The sequence below is a fragment of the Ranitomeya imitator genome, chromosome 2 (assembly GCF_032444005.1).
Source record: "Ranitomeya imitator isolate aRanImi1 chromosome 2, aRanImi1.pri, whole genome shotgun sequence".
Lineage (NCBI taxonomy): Eukaryota > Metazoa > Chordata > Amphibia > Anura > Dendrobatidae > Ranitomeya > Ranitomeya imitator.
In genome coordinates this window covers 845675269-845698197 of record NC_091283.1, presented here as the reverse complement: position 1 = coordinate 845698197, position 22929 = coordinate 845675269, and the positions used below count along the sequence as shown (strand labels likewise).

General features: G+C 47.4%; 1 protein-coding gene across 37 annotated transcripts in view; it reads right to left on the bottom strand.

Moving 5' to 3' along the window:
* TCF7L2 (transcription factor 7 like 2) overlaps window positions 1-22929 on the bottom strand; it is a 317280-nt gene that overhangs the window by 162592 nt on the left and 131759 nt on the right. For 29 of the 37 annotated variants that reach the window (XR_011318561.1, XR_011318562.1, XM_069754295.1 and 26 more), the window contains exon 4: window positions 4680-4736. The exons of the other annotated variants lie outside the window; for them this stretch is intronic. Coding sequence is in view for 27 of the 29 variants with exons in the window: in XM_069754295.1 (XP_069610396.1) it covers window positions 4680-4736 (57 nt within the window). In the remaining 2 variants the exon portion in view is untranslated. The remainder of the gene's footprint in view (window positions 1-4679; window positions 4737-22929) is intronic. 37 annotated transcript variants of the gene reach the window in all.

Below are 22929 nucleotides of genomic sequence, written 5' to 3'. Positions count from 1 at the left end.
GACATCGGCTTCTTTCTCCTCCAGGACTGAATACTCATTCTGATTTCACCGATAATATCTGTCTACAGTTAATACAGAATTTCACTTTACTGAGATGGGACATGGCAATTGGTGCTCATAAAGTTTTATGGAAGATATTAACTGTCATTTTAGGAGAACCTGCAGCAGAATGTCTGTGCCTGTCTCTAGCTCCTCCCCCTCTGTCTGTGCCTGTCTCTAGCTCCTCCCCCTGTCTGTGCCTGTCTATAGCTCCTCCCCCTGTCTGTGCCTGTGCTAGCTCCTCCCCCTCTGTCTGTGCCTGCCTCTAGCTCCTCCCCTGTCTGTGTCTGCATCTAGCTCCTCCCCCTCTGTATGTGCCTGTCTCTAGTTCCTCCCCTCTGTATGTGCCTGCCTCTAGCCCCTCCCCTGTCTGTGTCTGCCTTTAGCTCCTCCCCCTCTGTTTGTGCCTGCCTCTAGCTCCTCCCCATTTTTCTGACCCTGTCTCTAGCTCCTCTCCCTGTGTCTGTTTACTTGTATCTACTCCCCTATATCTGTGTCTGTAGCTATCTCCTCCCCCTCTGTGTCAGCCTGTAGATCCTCCCCTATGTCTCTAGCCCCGCCCCTCTGACTGTGTCTACCTCTAGCTCCTCCCCCTCATCAGTTTATAGAACTTTAAAATCAGCAACTATCACCTCTCAGCAATGGGAACATTGTTTCTTCTCTGAATACAGATATCACCTGTGAGATAGGAATGAACAATCAGTCCAGGCAGAGAAAGAAGCCGATTTCTCAGATAGGACATGTTACAAAGTTACTTATTGTTCTGTGTAATATTGATTTATAAAACAAAAATGAAAACAACGGTGTCCGAGTTCGGGCTGTGACAGACGGGCTGTGAGTGCAGCTACTCTTTATACAGTATGGGAGGGCGACCACGTGAGATGTAACGCCTCCTCCCATCACTGCGCCCTGGCTAGTTCTTGCCCCCAATGCCTCCCCGTTATAAGACCCTGGGCACAGACTCCTCAGGGGCAGGTGTCCGTCTTTTTGCAGCGCCGTATGGGAAAGCGTCTGTACTGGTGACTAAAGGTTTTCCTACATTGTGGTGATGACGCTGATGTATAGGAAGATATTCTATCTCCAAGTCTCTACGTGACTCATTAAGATTCCAATAATTCTTCTTAAAGGGGAAGGACAATTGAAGTCAAAGCTTGTTGGAGCCATTCCAGACACTGCTAAACTAGTATTATTGAAGTGACAAGCAAAACCCTGAATGTTTGCGTCATCCCACAGAATAAATTCTCAGCCGAGGACGTAAAAGGATCAAAAATAATAACAACAACCAAGAGAAAATAAATGACCACATATAGGATACATTGTTACATTTCCATGTGAGATTTCCATCTGTTGGACAGAATCAAAGTGACAAGAATGATTGGTGCTGAAGCTGGTGACGGGTCGGACATCATGGGAGTGTATACAGGCAGCTCGGCTCGTCAATATTCTGTGGGACCCCCGACACCCGCACCGTTTATAGCTACAAAGTAACTCTGTGAATAGATTGCCTTTTCAATTTTTGAACTGATAATATCAATATCTCCATTCACACCCAGAGCAAAATTCAAAATTCAGCTGCTAGGAGAGAACATTTTGGATCTATCCCTGTCAGTCAAGTGACCAGCACCTTAATTCTTACTGTGCACCTTTTACCCAAGCGCCCACAATGCACCGCTTCCTCTGGAGGAGAGCAGAATTCAGAATCCAGCTGATCGGAGAAGAATCACAATATTGACCCATGGATCCTTTGTCTATTTGTAGACAGCTGGAGATAAGGATTCTGCATTATTAGGTTTTTCTATATTTTTTATGGACTTTGGAAAGTAACTTAAAACTGGATTTTTCTCCAGGTTGTATCCATGATATTGGGGGTAGAGGAGTCTTCAGCAGATTCCCCCCTGTAATCATGTATCACCTCCATCCTTTACAAGCTTTCAGGAGCACATTCTAAAAACATGCAACAGAAAACTTTTCGGTAGGAAGGTTACCCCACGCTTTATTGCTCCGACATAGAACTTCAGGGTGTCCTCTACAATAGTTTATGCCCCCCAGCCACCCTCAGTACTCGTGTTCCCCATGAGCTCTGCTACCAAATGGGGTACACTGCTTTCCTCCCCCATATGAGTTAACATATGTCATATTCAGAAACGTGCAATGTGAAATGTTTGGAAGCAAAGTGACCCCAGATTTTACCACCCAGGCTACAATGTTGGGGTGGTCTCTAAGGCTGTATATCCCCCGCTCCTCCCACCTTCCTGCAACCTGGACAACAATGTTGGGTGGTCTCTAAGGCTGCATATCCCCCGCTCCTCCCATCTTCCTGCAACCTGGACAACAATGTTGGGTGGTCTCTAAGGCTGCATATCCCCCGCTCCTCCCATCTTCCTGCAACCTGGACAACAATGTTGGGTGGTCTCTAAGGCTGCATATCCCCCGCTCCTCCCATCTTCCTGCAACCTGGACAACAATGTTGGGTGGTCCCTAAGGCTGTATATCCCCCGCTCCTCCCATCTTCCTGCAACCTGGACAACAATTTTGGGGTGGTCTCTAAGGCTGTATATCCCCTGCTCCTCCCATCTTCCCGCAACCTGGACAGCAATGTTGGGGTGGTCTCTAAAGCTGTATATCCCCCACTCCTCCCATCTTCCTACAACCTGGACAACAATGTTGGGGTGGTCTCTAAGGCTGTATATCCCCTGCTCCTCCCAACTTCCTGCAATCAGGACAACAATGTTGGGGTGGTCTCTAAGGCTGTATATCCCCTGCTCCTCCCATTTTCCCGCAACCTGGACAGCAATGTTGGGGTGGTCTCTAAGGCTGTATATCCCCTGCTCCTCCCATCTTCCCGCAATCTGGACAACAATGTTGGGGTGGTCTCTAAGGCTGTATATCCCCTGCTCCTCCCATCTTCCCGCAACCTGGACAGCAATGTTGGGGTGGTCTCTAAAGCTGTATATCCCCCGCTCCTCCCATCTTCCCGCAACCTGGACAGCAATGTTGGGGTGGTCTCTAAGGCTGTATATCCCCTGCTCCTCCCATCTTCCCGCAACCTGGACAGCAATGTTGGGGTGGTCTCTAAAGCTGTATATCCCCCGCTCCTCCCATCTTCCCGCAACCTGGACAGCAATGTTGGGTGGTCTCTAAAGCTGTATATCCCCCGCTCCTCCCATCTTCCCGCAAACCTGGACAACAATGTTGGGGTGGTCTCTAAGGCTGTATATCCCCTGCTCCTCCCATCTTCCTACAACCTCGACAGCAATGTTGGGGCAGTCTCTAAGGCTGTATATCCCCCGCTCCTCCCATCTTCCTGCAACCTGGACAACAATGTTGGGTGGTCTCTAAGGCTGCAAATCCCCTGCTCCTCCCAACTTCCTGCAATCAGGACAACAATGTTGGGGTGGTCTCTAAGGCTGTATATCCCCTGCTCCTCCCATTTTCCCGCAACCTGGACAGCAATGTTGGGGTGGTCTCTAAGGCTGCATATCCCCTGCTACTCCCATCTTCCTGCAATCTAGACAACAATGTCGGGGTGGTCTCTAAGGCAGTTATCCCCCGCTCCTCCCATATTCCTGCGACCTGGACAGCAATATTGGGGTGGTCTCTAAGGTAGTATATCCCCCGCTCCTCCCATCTTCCTGCAACCTGGACAGCAATGTTGGGGTGGTCTCTAAGGCTGTATATCCCCCGCTCCTCCCATCTTCCTACAACCAAGACAACAATGTTGGGGTGGTCTCTAAGGCTGTATATCCCCCGCTCCTCCCATCTTCCTGCAACTTGGACAACAATGTTGGTGTGGTCTCTAAGGCTGCATATCCCCCGCTCCTCCCATCTTCCTGCAACTTGGACAACAATGTTGGGGTGGTCTCTAAGGCTGTATATCCCCCGCTCCTCCCATCTTCCTCATGATTAAGTATGTTTCACTACCTTTCCCTCTCCACCTCCTCAGTATATTCATGGACAGAGTCTTACGAAACATATAATGGAAAACTTTTTAGGAAAAAGTGGACCCCAAATGTTACTTCCAGGCTTAAAAAGTGAGCGAGGCTTCTAGAGTATTACCTCCACCCCGCCCCTCTCAATACTAAGGTTAATTGTTAGTTTGGTTCACATTAATAAATGTAATCAAAAACGTGCAGCAAAAACAAGTTTAAGAAATGGGGACCCCATATTTTACTGACTGGCAAAGATGGTTAAGGGGGGCATCTAGAGCAATATATGCCACCCAGTTTGGCCACACTCAATGCTTAGGACTTCTATTGGTTGAGTGGGGGGTGCGCTGCTTTGCCTCCATATTTAATAAATATGTATCATATTCAAATACATGCAGCAGGAAACTTTACAATTGAGACCCCATAGTTTACATCCTGGGTAAGGAAGTCTTCAAAGCACTATATGCCCCCTCCCCCTTTTAATATTTGATGGACTAATGGTTGAGGGTTGTATTTCCCAGGCCCCCAATATTCATGGACGCAGCATTACTAACAAGCCAGGCGAATTCCTTATCTCATTTTGGCAATACACGATGATTGTCATTTGCTTAGAAGAGATTGCTGTGTCCAAGGAGCAGATAAAGGTTAGCTATACACAACACACAGACTTCTATTACTCCCCATAGCAACAAGCCTATTTATAATGTGTCCTACCTGCATCAAAGGGCTGCAACAAGAAGCTAGATGCAGGTCTACAGGTACATTCAAGCACTAAGATGAAGAAAAAAACTCGCGTCAGCAGGTGAATGAAACGCGTCCAATTACATTACATGCACAATTAACAGCATTTACACTCCATCTCCGCTTCATTTTTAGCTTAACTATTAAGAAAAAAAAAAACAGAACAAAAGAAAATGAAGAAAATCAAATGAAGAGGAAAAAAACAGAAAGTCAAGCAAAAAAAAACAAAAAAATAAAAACAAAGTTGAATGCAATTTGGAAGCCCTGACATCTAAGGAAACGTGTGCCTTTCTCTTGATGGCAGTGATGTCATAGGAGGATGATGATGTCATCTTGAGTACAAGTGACGGGGAGGCCCAAGGAGAAGCGTTTCTTATGAGCCACTTCTCCATCTTACCATACTCAAGTTCAAAGTAAAGACGAACATAAAAGCCAACAATGGAACATAACAAGCAAAACAAAGAAAGAAAAGAGGGTGACGCTTTGTTTCCATTTGTAAGGTAATTCCCCCTCCCCCGACCATGGATTCCTATCAGCCACCAATAAATATTGATATTGAAGGATAATTTCATGCACTCATCAACCAGTGACAGATTTCCACGGGTTGCACTTGGTGCTGATGCTTTTCTGGTTAGAGAGCTGCTAAGATACCAAATCCATTAGAATCAGTTATAAATGACAAGGTGTCAGATCACAGATACCATAAAAGAGCTCATGTCACTGGAAAAGTGATACAATGTTACGTCCAGCTGGCCAATACTCCAGAAATTCCGATAATCCAGCCTGGAGCTGCCATATTTGTGGTATACGTAGATGTGGAACTTTTGGAACTTTTCCTGATGAAACTCTTCCACATATTTGTTCTGTGTTTTTGTCGAAAGTGTAAAACAAAACTTATAGAAATCATTGTGTAACTCTAGAAGCTCCATTACATCCCTCAGATTCTCCAGAACACAAACGCATCCATGTGGAAGACGACGAATTTGCATTTTCGGTTGCGACAATGTAACAAGTTTCATGTTTACAAACAGTTCATTGTCTTGTTATAGAAAAAAAAAGAAGCAAGAATGTAACAAAGTGAAGCAAGGACTCTGCGGTGGATCTCATCTCTCCTGGACATGTCTCCTGTGTAAACACGTCATGGAGGTCTGGGGGGGACATTTTGGGGGTCACTGTTATTGTTACACTTGATTCTTGATTCTTGGGCTTTAACAGTTAAGTGTTGAGCCAGCGCAGCTCCAGCACTTATTGTAATCCGCCTCAGATTTCTCTTCCTGCCAAGGCAATTAAAACAAGTTTGTTTTCTTTCCATAAATTAAGTATATTTTCCTTCCGCCCTCTTCTATATTGCTCTTCAGGCTCGTGCCCTACAGGATTAAGTAACACTGTGTGGATAGCAATCTCCCTCCGCTTCCTGCAAACCCAGTATAGCGGCGGTGGGCAGGGGGGCCCTATAAGAAAAACCTAAAAAAGTCCTCCTCCAATGACCGGATGATACCCCTGAACCCTGCTCCCCAGCTGGAAGCCCAGCACTTATCTGGGCCCACGATTAGTATGAAGCGGTACCATGACCCTTGGGCCAGTTGGACTCTCCCTCGATGACATTGTGAATATATTGGAAAGCATGAGAGAATCAAAGCCCAAAGGAACAAGTCTCATAAAGTCAATTCATCAGTTATAGGGCCTAACAGAGAGGGTGGTCCTTTCAGGTTGGGCTTCATGAGCCCCTCTTAAATCTGTGCCTGGACAACTTCTCTCTAAAGATCCAGAGATAATAGGTAGATCAGGAAGATAATTCCAATGGGTTTGGGGAACAATCTGTAGCCTGCAGGTGCAGGGGTTAATAATAATAATTACTCACGGTTTACAGGGAAAATTACAAATCTTAAAGGGAACTCGATACAAAAATGTGTCACAAATGCTTTCTTGTAGGATCGCTACTTCCAACAGGTGGCGCTATAGAGTTTAAGTCCTCTTTTTCTCAGAAGAGGCAATTTGCATATTTAATTTATTATGTGAGCCTGCAAGACAACACAGACATGGATCATGTTTGGATGAATTCTCCCAATAGTTCAGTCATGAGGTTAGAAAGGAATTTCATCAATACTAGTTATTGACTGCAGGAAAACAACCAATACGAACAGCAGATTTGTCCATGTTTCTCCAATATGGCCGAGGGCAGATATGAGGGTCCTCGTGCTTCAAAGAATATCTGACGGAAAACAAGCAACTGCTCAAAGCAGAAAACGCTGGAGACACCAAATAGAGCAAAAATGTCAGAATTCTACCGACAGAGCGAGATACGAGCGCGGCCGAGCTGCTGGGAATCGTTCACACATCGCTCCTCACTTACAATCTGATTTCCATGTATCCATTATAGTCTATGCAGCTGTTCACATGGACGTGTGTATATCAGACATACAAGTCACGGACAGCACAGAGGTCATCAGCATATAATCAGTGCGATGTCCGTGAGTAATACCATAGTGAAGAGGAGAAGCGGACACTGATTTATACGGATATAAAAATCACTGATGAAACTGATGACTGCACCAGCAGAATAGTGAGCGCAGCTCTGGAGTATAATACAGGAGGTAACTCAGGATCAGTAATGTAATGTATGTACACAGTGACTGCACCAGCAGAATAGTGAGCGCAGCTCTGGAGTATAATACAGGGTGTATCTCAGGCTCAGTAATGTAATGTATGTACACAGTGACTGCACCAGCAGAATAGTGAGCGCAGCTCTGGAGTATAATACAGGAGGTAACTCAGGATCAGTAATGTAATGTATGTACACAGTGACTGCACCAGCAGAATAGTGAGTGCAGCTCTGGAGTATAATACAGGAGGTAACTCAGGATCAGTAATGTAATGTATGTACACAGTGACTGCACCAGCAGAATGGTGAGTGCAGCTCTGGAGTATAATACAGGACGTAACTCAGGATCAGTAATGTAATGTATGTACACAGTGACTGCACCAGCAGAATAGTGAGTGCAGCTCTGGAGTATAATACAGGATGTAACTCAGGATCAGTAATGTAATGTATGTACACAGTGACTGCACCAGCAGAATAGTGAGCGCAGCTCTGGAGTATAATACAGGAGGTAACTCAGGATCAGTAATGTAATGTATGTACACAGTGACTGCACCAGCAGAATAGTGAGCGCAGCTCTGGAGTATAATACAGGAGGTAACTCAGGATCAGTAATGTAATGTGTGTACACAGTGACTGCACCAGCAGAATAGTGAGTGCAGCTCTGGAGTATAATACAGGATGTAACTCAGGATCAGTAATGTAATGTATGTACACAGTGACTGCACCAACAGAATAGTGAGTGCAGCTCTGGGGTATAATACAGGAGGTAACTCAGGATCAGTAATGTAATGTATGTACACAGTGACTGCACCAGCAGAATAGTGAGTGCAGCTCTGGAGTATAATACAGGATGTAACTCAGGATCAGTAATATATGTACAGTGACTGCACCAGCAGAATAGTGAGTGCACCAGCAGAATATAATACAGGAGGTAACTCAGGATCAGTAATGTAATGTATGTACACAGTGACTGCACCAGCAGAATAGACAGTGCAGCTCTGGAGTATAATACAGGATTTAACTCAGGATCAGTAATGTAATGTATGTACACAGTGACTGCACCAGCAGAATAGAGAGTGCTGCTCTGGAGTATAATACAGGAGGTAACTCAGGATCAGTAATGTAATGTATGTACACAGTGACTGCACCAGCAGAATAGAGAGTGCAGCTCTGGAGTATAATACAGGATTTAACTCAGGATCAGTAATGTAATGTATGTACACAGTGACTGCACCAGCAGAATAGAGAGTGCTGCTCTGGAGTATAATACAGGAGGTAACTCAGGATCAGTAATGTAATGTATGTACACAGTGACTGCACCAGCAGAATAGTGAGTGCAGCTCTGGAGAATAATACAGGAGGTAACTCAGGATCAGTAATGTAATGTATGTACACAGTGACTGCACCAGCAGAATAGTGAGTGCAGCTCTGGAGTATAATACAGGAGGTAACTCAGGATCAGTAATGTATGTACACAGTGACTGCACCAGCAGAATAGTGAGTACAGCTCTGGGGTATAATACAGGATGTAACTCAGGATCAGTAATGTAATGTATGTACACAGTGACTGTACCAGCAGAATAGTGAGTACAGCTCTGGAGTATAATACAGGAGGTAACTCAGGATCAGTAATGTAATGTATGTACACAGTGACTGCACCAGCAGAATAGTGAGTGCAGCTCTGGGGTATAATACAGGAGGTAACTCAGGATCAGTAATGTAATGTATGTACACAGTGACTGCACCAGCAGAATAGTGAGTGCAGCTCTGGGGTATAATACAGGATGTAACTCAGGATCAGTAATGTAATGTATGTACACAGTGACTGCACCAGCAGAATAGTGAGTGCAGCTCTGGAGTATAATACAGGGTGTATCTCAGGCTCAGTAATGTAATGTATGTACACAGTGACTGCACCAGCAGAATAGTGAGCGCAGCTCTGGAGTATAATACAGGAGGTAACTCAGGATCAGTAATGTAATGTATGTACACAGTGACTGCACCAGCAGAATAGTGAGCGCAGCTCTGGAGTATAATACAGGAGGTAACTCAGGATCAGTAATGTAATGTGTGTACACAGTGACTGCACCAGCAGAATAGTGAGTGCAGCTCTGGAGTATAATACAGGATGTAACTCAGGATCAGTAATGTAATGTATGTACACAGTGACTGCACCAACAGAATAGTGAGTGCAGCTCTGGGGTATAATACAGGATGTAACTCAGGATCAGTAATGTAATGTATGTACACAGTGACTGCACCAGCAGAATAGTGAGTGCAGCTCTGGAGTATAATACAGGATGTAACTCAGGATCAGTAATGTAACGTATGTACACAGTGACTGCACCAGCAGAATAGAGAGTGCAGCTCTGGGGTATAATACAGGATGTAACTCAGGATCAGTAATGTAATGTATGTACACAGTGACTGCACCAGCAGAATAGAGAGTGCAGCTCTGGGGTATAATACAGGGTGTAACTCAGGATCAGTAATGTAACGTATGTACACAGTGACTGCACCAGCAGAATAGTGAGCGCAGCTTTAAGGTATAATACAGGACGTAACTCAGGATCAGTAATGTAATGTATGTACACAGTGACTGCACCAGCAGAATAGTGAGTGCAGCTCTGGGGTATAATACAGGGTGTAACTCAGCATCAATAATGTAATGTATGTAAACAGTGACTGCACCAGCAGAATAGTGAGTGCAGCTCTGGAGTATAATACAGGATGGAACTCGGGATAAGTAATGTATGTACACAGTGACTGCACCAGCAGAATAGTGAGTGCAGCTCTGGGGTATAATACAGGATATAACTCAGGATCAGTAATGTAATGTATGTACACAGTGACTGCACCAGCAGAATAGTGAGTGCAGCTCTGGAGTATAATACAGGATGTAACTCAGGATCAGTAATGTAATGTATGTACACAGTGACTGCACCAGCAGAATAGTGAGTGCAGCTCTGGAGTATAATACAGGATGTAACTCAGGATCAGTAATGTAATGTATGTACACAGTGACTGCACCAGCAGAATAGTGAGTGCAGCTCTGGAGTATAATACATTTACGAATCCTCGAGTCTCCTAGATCTGTATATTACTTGGTGTCTCCTGATAAAGGTTTTTTATGATATTAAACTTAATGATGACAAACGACTAATTTTTCCATCAGGTCTGCAGAGCGCTCCGTCTGTGGAAATGGCCATAAGTTATTATATTGCATGTTCAGAACGTTTGTAGTGAAGCCCATGGCTGCTCTCCCTGTACACAATATGCGGCTATAGAGAAGAACACTAATCTACTATATAATTGTCTAAGGGTCACTTCCGTCTGTCTGTCTGTCTTTCTAGCATGGATATTCATTGGTCGCGGACTCTGTCTGTCATGGAAATCCAAGTTGCTGATTGGTCGCGGCAAAATAGCCACGACCAATCAGCGACCGGCACAGTCCAGCGGAAAAATGGCCGCTCCTTCCTCCCCGCAGTCAGTGCTCACACAGGGTTAATGGCAGCGTTAATGGACCGTGCTGTAACGCACTCCATTAACGCTGCCATTAACCCTGTGTGACCAACTTTTTACTATTGATGTTGCGTATGCAGTATCGATAGTAAAAAGATCTAATGTTACAAATAATTTAAAAAAAAACTTTATTCTCACCCTCCGACGTCGCGCCCTCTCCTCGGCAGTGCAAGCGGCAGGTTCCGGGGCCAAGGGTGCTATGCGAGAAGGACCTGCCATGACGTCACAGTCATGTGACCGCGACGTCATCACAGCTCCTGCGCTCATACCAACCCTGGGACCGGAAACTGCCGCCTGCACCGCACACAGGGCCAGGGTTACAAGGGGCCCTCGGAAGGTGAGAATATGTTTATTTTTTATCTTAAGTCTTTTTTAACCTGTTACATACGTGGCTGGGCAATATACTACGTGGCTGGGCAATATACTACGTGGCTGGGCAATATACTACGTGACTGGGCAATATACTACGTGGCTGGGCAATATACTACGTGGCTGGGCAATATACTACGTGACTGGGCAATATACTACGTGGCTCTGTGCTGTATATTACGTGGCTGGGCAATATACTACGTGGCTGGGCAATATACTACGTCACTGGGCAATATACTACGTGGCTGGGCAATATACTACGTGGCTGGGCAATATACTACGTGACTGGGCAATATACTACGTGGTTGGGCAATATACTACGTGGCTGGGCAATATACTACGTGACTGGGCAATATACTACGTGGCTGGGCAATATACTACGTGGCTGGGCAATATACTACGTGGCTGGGCAATATACTACGTGGCTGGGCAATATACTACGTGACTGGGCAATATACTACGTGGCTGGGCAATATACTACGTGACTGGGCAATATACTACGTGGCTGGGCAATATACTACGTGGCTGGGCAATATACTACATGACTGGGCAATATACTACGTGGCTAGGCAATGTACTACGTGACTGGGCAATATACTAAGTGACTGAGCAATATACTACGTGGCTGGGCAATATACTACGTGGCTGGGCAATATACTACGTGACTGGGCAATATACTACATGGCTGGGCAATATACTACGTGGCTGGGCAATATACTACGTGGCTGGGCAATATACTACGTGGCTGGGCAATATACTACGTGACTGGGCAATATACTACGTGGCTGGGCAATATACTACGTGACTGGGCAATATACTACGTGGCTGGGCAATATACTACGTGGCTGGGCAATATACTACGTGACTGGGCAATATACTACGTGGCTGGGCAATATACTACGGGGACATGCATATTCTAGAATACCCGATGCGTTAGAATCGGGCCACCATCTAGTAATAATAATAATTTTGGTGACTTTTACTCATTAGGTTCGGACCATTCACTGCAGCTACATAGGGATCCTTGAAGCCTCTGAAAGATGCAGGAGGAGCAACAATTATAACTGAGCAGCTCCAGTACAGAAACCAAACACAACTCTCATATTAAAGGTTCAGTAACCCCAGCGCTAAAGGAGTATCCAAATGTCCTAAAGTTATAACCTCCAGCAATGGCTGATAACAGGGAGTAATAGATTGTAGTCTCCTGTCCTACAGTCTCCTCCCCCAGTAATGGCTGATAACAGGGAGTAATAGATTGTGGTCTCCTGTCCTACAGTCTTCTCCCCCAGTAATGGCTGATAACAGGGAGTAATAGATTGCGGTCTCCTGTCCTACAAACACCTCCCCCAGTAATGGCTGATACCAGGGAGTAATAGATTGTGGTCTCCTGTCCTACAGTCACCTCCCCCAGTAATGGCTGATAACAGGGAGTAATAGATTGTGGTCTCCTGTCCTACAGTCTCCTCCCCCAGTAATGGCTGATAACAGGGAGTAATAGATTGCGGTCTCCTGTCCTACAGTCACCTCCCCCAGTAATGGCTGATAACAGGGAGTAATAGATTGCGGTCTCCTGTCCTACAGTCACCTCCCCCAGTAATGGCTGATAACAGGGAGTAATAGATTGTGGTCTCCTGTCCTACAGTCACCTCCCCCAGTAATGGCTGATAACAGGGAGTAATAGATTGCGGTCTCCTGTCCTACAGTCACCTCCCCCAGTAATGGCTGATAACAGGGAGTAATAGATTGTGGTCTCCTGTCCTACAGTCACCTCCCCCAGTAATGGCTGATAACAGGGAGTAATAGATTGTGGTCTCCTGTCCTACAGTCACCTCCCCCAGTAATGGCTGATAACAGGGAGTAATAGATTGTGGTCTCCTGTCCTACAGTCTCCTCCCCCAGTAATGGCTGATAACAGGGAGTAATAGATTGCAGTCTCCTGTCCTACAGTCACCTCCCCCAGTAATGGCTGATAACAGGGAGTAATAGATTGCAGTCTCCTGTCCTACAGTCACCCCCCAGTAATGGCTGATAACAGGGAGTAATAGATTGTGGTCTCCTGTCCTACAGTCTCCTCCCCCAGTAATGGCTGATAACAGGGAGTAATAGATTGTGGTCTCCTGTCCTACAGTCTCCTCCCCCAGTAATGGCTGATAACAGGGAGTAATAGATTGTGGTCTCCTGTCCTACAGTCTCCTCCCCCCAGTAATGGCTGATAACAGGGAGTAATAGATTGCGGTCTCCTGTCCTACAGTCTCCTCCCCCAGTAATGGCTGATAACAGGGAGTAATAGATTGTGGTCTCCTGTCCTACAGTCCCCTCCCCCAGTAATGGCTGATAACAGGGAGTAATAGATTGTAGTCTCCTCCCCCAGTAATGGCTGATAACAGGGAGTAATAGACTGTAGTCTCCTCCCCAGTAATGGCTGATAACAGGGAGTAATAGATTGTGGTCTCCTGTCCTACAGTCTCCTCCCCCAGTAATGGTTGATAACAGGGAGTAATAGATTGTGGTCTCCTGTCCTACAGTCTCCTCCCCCAGTAATGGCTGATAACAGGGAGTAATAGATTGTGGTCTCCTATCCTACAGTCTCCTCCCCAGTAATGGCTGATAACAGGGAGTAATAGATTGCGGTCTCCTGTCCTACAGTCACCTCCCCCAGTAATGGCTGATAACAGGGAGTAATAGATTGCGGTCTCCTGTCCTACAGTCACCTCCCCCAGTAATGGCTGATAACAGGGAGTAATAGATTGCGGTCTCCTGTCCTACAGTCACCTCCCCCAGTAATGGCTGATAACAGGGAGTAATAGATTGTGGTCTCCTGTCCTACAGTCTCCTCCCCCAGTAATGGCTGATAACAGGGAGTAATAGATTGTGGTCTCCTGTCCTACAGTCTCCTCCCCCAGTAATGGCTGATAACAGGGAGTAATAGATTGTGGTCTCCTGTCCTACAGTCTCCTCCCCCCAGTAATGGCTGATAACAGGGAGTAATAGATTGCGGTCTCCTGTCCTACAGTCTCCTCCCCCAGTAATGGCTGATGACAGGGAGTAATAGATTGTGGTCTCCTGTCCTACAGTCTCCTCCCCCCAGTAATGGCTGATAACAGGGAGTAATAGATTGTGGTCTCCTGTCCTACAGTCTCCTCCCCCAGTAATGGCTGATAACAGGGAGTAATAGATTGTGGTCTCCTGTCCTACAGTCTCCTCCCCCAGTAATGGCTGATAACAGGGAGTAATAGAGTGTAGTCACCTGTCGTTCAGTCATCATTGTGTGTTTATTTACAGAACGTTGGAGGTATAATTTGGGGTGAGGGTCCCTTTAAGAGGCAGACGCCTGTGTGTTACTGCGCAGTCACCAGGGTTCCAGGCACACTGTGGGCAGACGGGCGCAGGGGGAGAGGAACAGAAATTTGATTTGGGGAATTATGGTGTCTTCATGCCGCTCTGAGGAAAGACAGGCCCCTGTGCCCCTGGAGCGGGCGCAGCAGAAAGTGATTTCAGAAGCAGCACACGTGAAACCCGACTGCAAACCTGATTATCTGGTGTTGGAATTGGGCAGGGGCAGCTCCAGAAAGAGGGTAATATCCAAAATTAAGAACACATGGCTCCTTCCTAGCAGGAACAGAACATGGGCGGCCCCTGATCATCTGCACAGGAGGGGAAGGGGCCGAGGTCAAGACCAGGTGCACAATGGGCTCTAATGCCCCCGGGGTACAAGTGCGGAGGACGCCCTACAGCTAGTGACCCGGCCACAGCAGGGCCCGCACCTCCGGCTGCACCGGACACATTGTGTGCCTGCCTGGAAGATGTCACGACTACAGAGAGAGGACACGAGTCCCGCACCGCCCTGGCCGGTTCTTCCCAGCGCTGCTGCAGGTGATTGACAGGTGTCTCTGATTTGTGTACATCTGTAAAGATCTGTCAATCACCTGCAGAGGGGCCGGGACAAGGGGCCGGGTGTTGTCGGACTCGACTGTTCTCGCCCTGCGGTCCCAGCCGCATCTTCCCACAAGGTCTTCTCTTCTCTGAGGATCCCGATAAACGCACTATGGGATCAATCACAAGAGAAAACTCTGCACAGACCCCGAACAAGCAGGAAGCGATGTAATGTACAGGGATCAGCATAAATGAGTACACCCCCGTAACGTAAGATGTCAACAATTTCTACATTCTGACAATTCTGAGATTCAGAGACCATTGTCCCCCATAACACCACAGGGAAGTTACAATATAACTGTACTGACAATGTCCTCAGATTATAAGATGATGGAAAAATGAGTACACCCCATCAATAACTCCTCCATCTAGTGTTGTGTGACCTCTATGATGTGTGAGGAGACTTCTAGGCTCAGAAGAAACAAGGTGGCGACATATTACAGCGTCCATCTTCCTCCATCTCCAGAACGAGCTCTAGAGCCGGGATGCCGCAGGGAGAGCGGTGACAACTTGTCTCCAGAACTCCCCATAGGGATCGGGTTGTCAGGAGCATCTAATAATTAGAGTAAAGCCGAGGATTCTGTAATGACAGTTCTATTATAAACTGATTGTCGAGTTATGGGGAAAAGGTCTATAAAACTCAGAATTGTCAGAATGTTGAAAACTGTTCTTGTGTCCAGTGAAATATTGATGAAATATTACTTTTCATAGAGTGTGTACTAATAACCACAGCAAAGTGTCAATATTTACCAAAACACAGCTGTGTATGTAAACAGTGACTGCACCAGCAGAATAGTGAGTGCAGCTCTGGGGGATAATACAGGGTGTAACTCAGGATCAGTAACTGAATAGGATTAGATACACAGCTCAGCGGACAGTATCACTCACACAGGATAGGATTAGATACACGGCTCAGCAGTCAGTATCACACAGGATAGGATTAGATACACAGCTCAGCAGTCAGTATCACACAGGATAGGATTAGATACACGGCTCAGCAGTCAGTATCACACAGGATAGGATTAGATACACGGCTCAGCAGTCAGTATCACACAGGAGACGATTAGATACACGGCTCCGCAGACAGTATCACACAGGAGAGGATTAGATACATGGTTCAGCAGTCAGTATCACACAGGAGAGGATTAGATACATGGTTCAGCAGTCAGTATCACACAGGAGAGGATTAGATACACAGCTCAGCAGTCAGTATCACACAGGAGAGGATTAGATACACTGCTCAGCAGACAGTATCACACAGGAGAGGATTAGATACACGGCTCAGCAGTCAGTATCACACAGGAGAGGATTAGATACACGGCTCAGCAGACAGTATCACACAGGAGAGGATTAGATACATGGTTCAGCAGTCAGTATCACACAGGAGAGGATTAGATACACAGCTCAGCAGTCAGTATCACACAGGAGAGGATTAGATACACTGCTCAGCAGACAGTATCACACAGGAGAGGATTAGATACACGGCTCAGCAGTCAGTATCACACAGGAGAGGATTAGATACACTCCTCAGCAGACAGTATCACACAGGAGAGGATTAGATACACGGCTCACCAGTCAGTATCACACAGGAGATGATTAGATACATGGCTCAGCAGTATCGCACAGGATGGGATTAGATACAGTCCCATCCCCGTCATTGCCCTGACAGTAAGGTATATATATAGTTTTGCGCTTGCCGGGAGGAGGTGATTTAGACGACAATCACTTGTGAGGATCCAGAGTCCCCGATTCGGATGTACCGTATTTTTCGTTTTGTAAGACGCACTTTTTTTCCCCCAAACTTGGGGGGAAAATGGGGGTGCGTCTTAGAAAGCGAACATGCCTTACCGGGGGGGGAGGGGGTGTCTGGGTGTCTCAGCGCTGAAATCTCATCCCTCGAGATCTTGATCCCAAGATCAACATCAGCACATGCGCTGCCCCCAGCGGCAGCCATATTCCCGGAGACCAGAGCACGTGGAACCCTGGAAGTGCAGGGGCTCTGGCCTGTCGCAAAATGTCGGCAGAGCCCCGGGCAGCGCTGGACACCCACGCAGCACTGCTGGGCACCGGAGACACCCGGCAGCAGCACAAGATCCCGGCAGCAGCGCGCCACACAACGGAGCCCCCAGTCATCCCTGCCTGCGGCCTGGAGCATCACCCCACTCCTGCCTCCTCCAGCAGCGACCCCGCTTCACTGCAGCCACCACCCCGGTAAGGATTATAAGAAGCACCACCAATTTATTAAAAATTATTTTTTTTCTTATTTTTCTCCTCAAAATTTGGGGTACAATCCGGAGCGTCTTATAATTCGAAAAATACGGTAATTAGCTGCAGATCTCTGGGGGGATCTATGATCACTGGATCCAGCCCCTCCCGACCCTGACACAGGAGACAGAACGCAGAGTCCGGGACATATACGACCACATAAATACTGGGGATGTGGTGCGGATTCCTGAGGGGCCGAGGCTCCCGGGGGTCTTTATTTCATCTGTAAACACTGAGTAAATCTGTCGCTGACACAGAAGCCATGTTGGACGCTCTGCACATACCGTCTATAGACCGGACAGAAATGGCGCGGACCCACGTACCAGTGAGGATTGTAACTAGGTGGCAGCTTTATGTTCATCCTGGGCCTCCTGATTCATGAAGTCTACGGCAGACGTGTCTGAGGCAGGAGACATGGGGCGGGAGGAATTCTGCACACAAATCCACATGTTATGTCATTCATGGTTTCAGGAAAGCTGAGTAGCTTTATACTGGCACAGCATTGGTGGTAGTCACTGAGCGCTGGGGGACGGCCCAGGAGATCACCAGTCCAGTCAGGATAAAGAGAAAATGGTCCAACTGGCCAAACACTGCGAAGATGGCAGCTTAAAGGGGATGTGCACTGCCCCGAACCACTATATCAGGCCCAGACTGGAGCCGCCACCAGTCCTCCCAGTGACAGTGATGGGAGACAAGGGGGAGGCTCCTGCACATCTGACGGCGGTGGTCCTCCTTTGTGGACCCATTGCTTTGGCTGGGGCAGAGGCGCCATCATGGCGGAGGACGCGCTGCTTTATGGTCAGTTTCTCTGTTCACTGATTATTTGAGGGGGATTACACCAAGGAAGACCCTGAATCCTGCCGCCTGTCAGGCGGGGTCTCAGGTCACACGGATACAATGACAGGAAGGGTCCATATGAATGTACTAGATGGTGGCCCGATTCGAACGCATCGGGTATTCTAGAATATGCATGTCCACGTAGCATATTGCCCAGTCACGTAGTATATAGCACAGACACGTAGTATATTGCCCAGCCACGTAGTATATAGCACAGACACGTGGTATATTGCCTAGCCACGTAGTATATTGCCCAGCCACGTAGTATATTGCCCAGCCACGTAGTATATTGCTCAGCCACGTAGTATATTGCCCAGCCACATAGTATATTGCCCAGCCACGTAGTATATTGCCCAGCCACGTAGTATATAGCACAGACACGTAGTATATTGCCCAGCCACGTAGTATATTGCTCAGCCACGTAGTATATTGCCCAGCCACGTAGTATATTGCCCAGCCACGTAGTATATTGCTCAGCCACGTAGTATATTGCCCAGCCACGTAGTATATTGCCCAGCCACGTAGTATATTGCCCAGCCACGTAGTATATTGCCCAGCCACGTAGTATATTGCCCAGCCACATAGTATATTGCCCAGCCACGTAGTATATTGCCAAGTGATGTAGTATATTGCCTAGCCACGTAGTATATTGCCCAGTCACTTAGTATATTGCCCAGTCACGTAGTATATTGCCCAGCCACGTAGTATATTGCCTAGCCACGTAGTATATTGCCCAGTCACGTAGTATATTGCCCAGTCACGTAGTATGTTGCCCAGCCACGTAGTATATTGCCCAGCCACGTAGTATATTGCCCAGCCACGTAGTATATTGCCAACCACGTAGTATATTGCCCAGCCACGTAGTATATTGCCCAGCCATGTAGTGTATTGCCCAGCCACGTAGTATATTGCCCAGCCACGTAGTATGTTGCCCAGTCACGTAGTATGTTGCCCAGTCACGTAGTATATTGCCCAGCCACGTAGTATATTGCCCAGTCATGTAGTATATTGCCCAGCCACGTAGTATATTGCCCAGTCACGTAGTATATTACCCAGCCACGTAGTATATTGCCCAGCGATGTAGTATATTGCCCAGCCACGTAGTATACAGCACAGCCACATAGTATATTGCCCAGCCACGTAGTATATTGCCCAGTCACTTAGTATATTGCCCAGCCACGTAGTATATTGCCCATCCACGTAGTATATTGCCCAGCCACGTAGTATATTGCCCAGCCACGTAGTATATTGCCCAGCCACGTAGTATATTTCCCAGTCACGTAGTATATTGCCCAGCCACGTAGTATATTGCCCAGCCACGTAGTATGTTGCCCAGCCACGTAGTATGTTGCCCAGCGATGTAGTATGTTGCCCAGTCACGTAGTATATTGCCCAGCCACGTAGTATATTGCCCAGCCACGTAGTATATTGCCCAGCCACGTAGTATATTGCCCAGCCACATAGTATATTGCCCAGTCACGTAGTATATTGCCCAGTTACGTAGTATGTTGCCCAGCCACGTAGTATATTGCCCAGTCACGTAGTATATTGCCCAGTTACGTAGTATGTTGCCCAGCCACGTAGTATATTGCCCAGCCACGTAGTATATTGCCCAGCCACGTAGTATATTGCCAACCACGTAGTATATTGCCCAGCCACGTAGTATATTGCCCAGCCATGTAGTGTATTGCCCAGCCACGTAGTATATTGCCCAGCCACGTAGTATGTTGCCCAGTCACGTAGTATGTTGCCCAGTCACGTAGTATATTGCCCAGCCACGTAGTATATTGCCCAGTCATGTAGTATATTGCCCAGCCACGTAGTATATTGCCCAGTCACGTAGTATATTGCCCAGCCACGTAGTATATTGCCCAGCGATGTAGTATATTGCCCAGCCACGTAGTATACAGCACAGCCACATAGTATATTGCCCAGCCACGTAGTATATTGCCCAGTCACATAGTATATTGCCCAGCCACGTAGTATATTGCCCAGCCACGTAGTATATTGCCCAGCCACGTAGTATATTGCCCAGCCACGTAGTATATTGCCCAGTCACGTAGTATATTGCCCAGCCACGTAGTATATTGCCCAGCCACGTAGTATGTTGCCCAGCCACGTAGTATGTTGCCCAGCGATGTAGTATGTTGCCCAGTCACGTAGTATATTGCCCAGCCACGTAGTATATTGCCCAGCCACGTAGTATATTGCCCAGCCACGTAGTATATTGCCCAGCCACATAGTATATTGCCCAGTCACGTAGTATATTGCCCAGTTACGTAGTATGTTGCCCAGCCACATAGTATATTGCCCAGTCACGTAGTATATTGCCCAGTTACGTAGTATGTTGCCCAGCCACGTAGTATATTGCCCAGCCACGTAGTATATTGCCCAGTCACGTAGTATATTGCCCAGTTACGTAGTATGTTGCCCAGCCACGTAGTACATTGCCCAGTGATGTAGTATGTTGCCCAGCCACGTGGTATATTGCCCAGCCACGTAGTATATTGCCCAGCCACGTAGTATGTTGCCCAGTCACGTAGTATATTGCCCAGCCACGTAGTATATTGCCCAGCCACGTAGTATATTGCCCAGCCACGTAGTATATTGCCCAGCCATGTAGTATATTGCCCAGTTACGTAGTATGTTGCCCAGCCACGTAGTATATTGCCCAGCGATGTAGTATGTTGCCCAGTCACGTAGTATATTGCCCAGCCACATAGTATATTGCCCAGTCACGTAGTATATTGCCCAGTTACGTAGTTTGTTGCCCAACCACGTAGTATATTGCCCAGTCACGTAGTATATTGCCCAGCCACATAGTATATTGCCCAGTCACGTAGTATATTGCCCAGTTACGTAGTATGTTGCCCAACCACATAGTATATTGCCCAGTCACGTAGTATATTGCCCAGCCACGTAGTATGTTGCCCAGTCACATAGTATATTGCACAGCTACGTAGTATATTGCCCAGCCACGTAGTATATTGCACAGCTACGTAGTATATTGCCCAGCCACGTAGTATGTTGCCCAGCCACAGAGTATATAGCAGAGCCACGTAGTACGGTATATTGCCCAGCCACGTAGTATATTGCCCAGCCACGTAGTATATAGCAGAGCCACGTAGTATATTGCCCAGTCACGTAGTATATTGCCCAGCACAGAGCCACGTAGTATAGAGACTAAAAAAATAAATTAACATATACTCACCTTCCGAAGGCTCGTTGAAGTCCTGCTATACACCCTCCGCCGCCTTTCCCGCCCCTCGCCACGCTCCCGGGATCGCTCCATTGCAGGTGGCAGCTTCCGGTCCCAGGGCTGGTGTGAGCAGGACCTGTGATGACGTCGCGGTCACATGACCGTGACGTCACGGCAGGTCCTTGTCGCACACCAGCCCTGGGACCGGAAGCTGCCGCTTGCAATGGAGCGATCCCGGGAGCGTGGCGAGGAGCGAGAAAGGCGGCGGAGGGTGAGTATAGCAGGTTTTTTATTTTTTTTTAATTATTTTTAACATGACATATTTTTACTATTGATGCTGCATAGGCAGCATCAATAGTAAACAGTTGGGGACACACAGGGTTAATAGCAGCGGTAACGGAGTGTGTTAGACCGCGGGGCCGTTACCGCTGCCATTAACCCTGTGTGAGCGATGAGTGGCAGGGATTACGGAGCGGGCGCCGGGCAGTGAGTGCAGGGGAGTAGGGGAGGGACTAATTGGACTGTGGCCGTCGTTGATTGGTCGCGGCAGCCATGACAGGCAGCTGCCGAGACCAATCAGCGAATGAATAACCGTGACAGAAGGACAGACAGACGGAAGTGACCCTTAGACAATTATATAGTAGATTCTGGAGCAGACGACCCCACATCACCCAGGAGCTCGGAAAATGGTTGTCAGAAACATGGCCGCCAGTACAGCCCTGGCGGGGGCCGCACCCAGCTGTCCTGGGGCTCTGAATGGCAAATCTGTCAGTCTGGATACAGGAAAGCCCCGGGTGACGATAATGAGGGTCACATTTGTTGTCACCCAGATATAGTTATCTCCCGGCCCCCCGGCCCTGCAGACCTGTTACTAATACTGCAGCCCCGGCCCACTGCGATGACAGACGGACGTCCTCCACCCGCGGGGGTCCGCAGTCACCAGGTGACCAGCACACACCATCAGGGAGACCATCAGCAAGATGGCTGGAGACAGCAGGCAGGAAGATGGAGAAGTCTGGACCTTCAGGATAAAGACTGAGGATGATGGGGGTGATCACAGCCTAATCCCCCAATATCACACATACTGAGGATGATGGGGGTGATCACAGGCTAATCCCCCGATATCACACATACTGAGGATGATGGGGGTGATCACAGGCTAATCCCCTGATATCACACATATTGAGGATGATGGATTTGACCACAGGCACTGTGCGGTGTATATATACAGAAGTGGCGCTGTGCAGTGTATACATACAGAAGTGGCGCTGTGCGGTGTATATATACAGAAGTGGCGCTGTGCAGTGTATACATACAGAAGTGGTGCTGTGCGGTGTATATATACAGAAGTGACGCTGTGCGGTGTATACATACAGAAGTGGCGCTGTGCGGTGTATATATATATATATACAGAAGTGGTGCTGTGCAGTGTATATATACAGAAGTGGCACTGTGCGGTGTATATATACAGAAGTGGCGCTGTGCGGTGTATATAT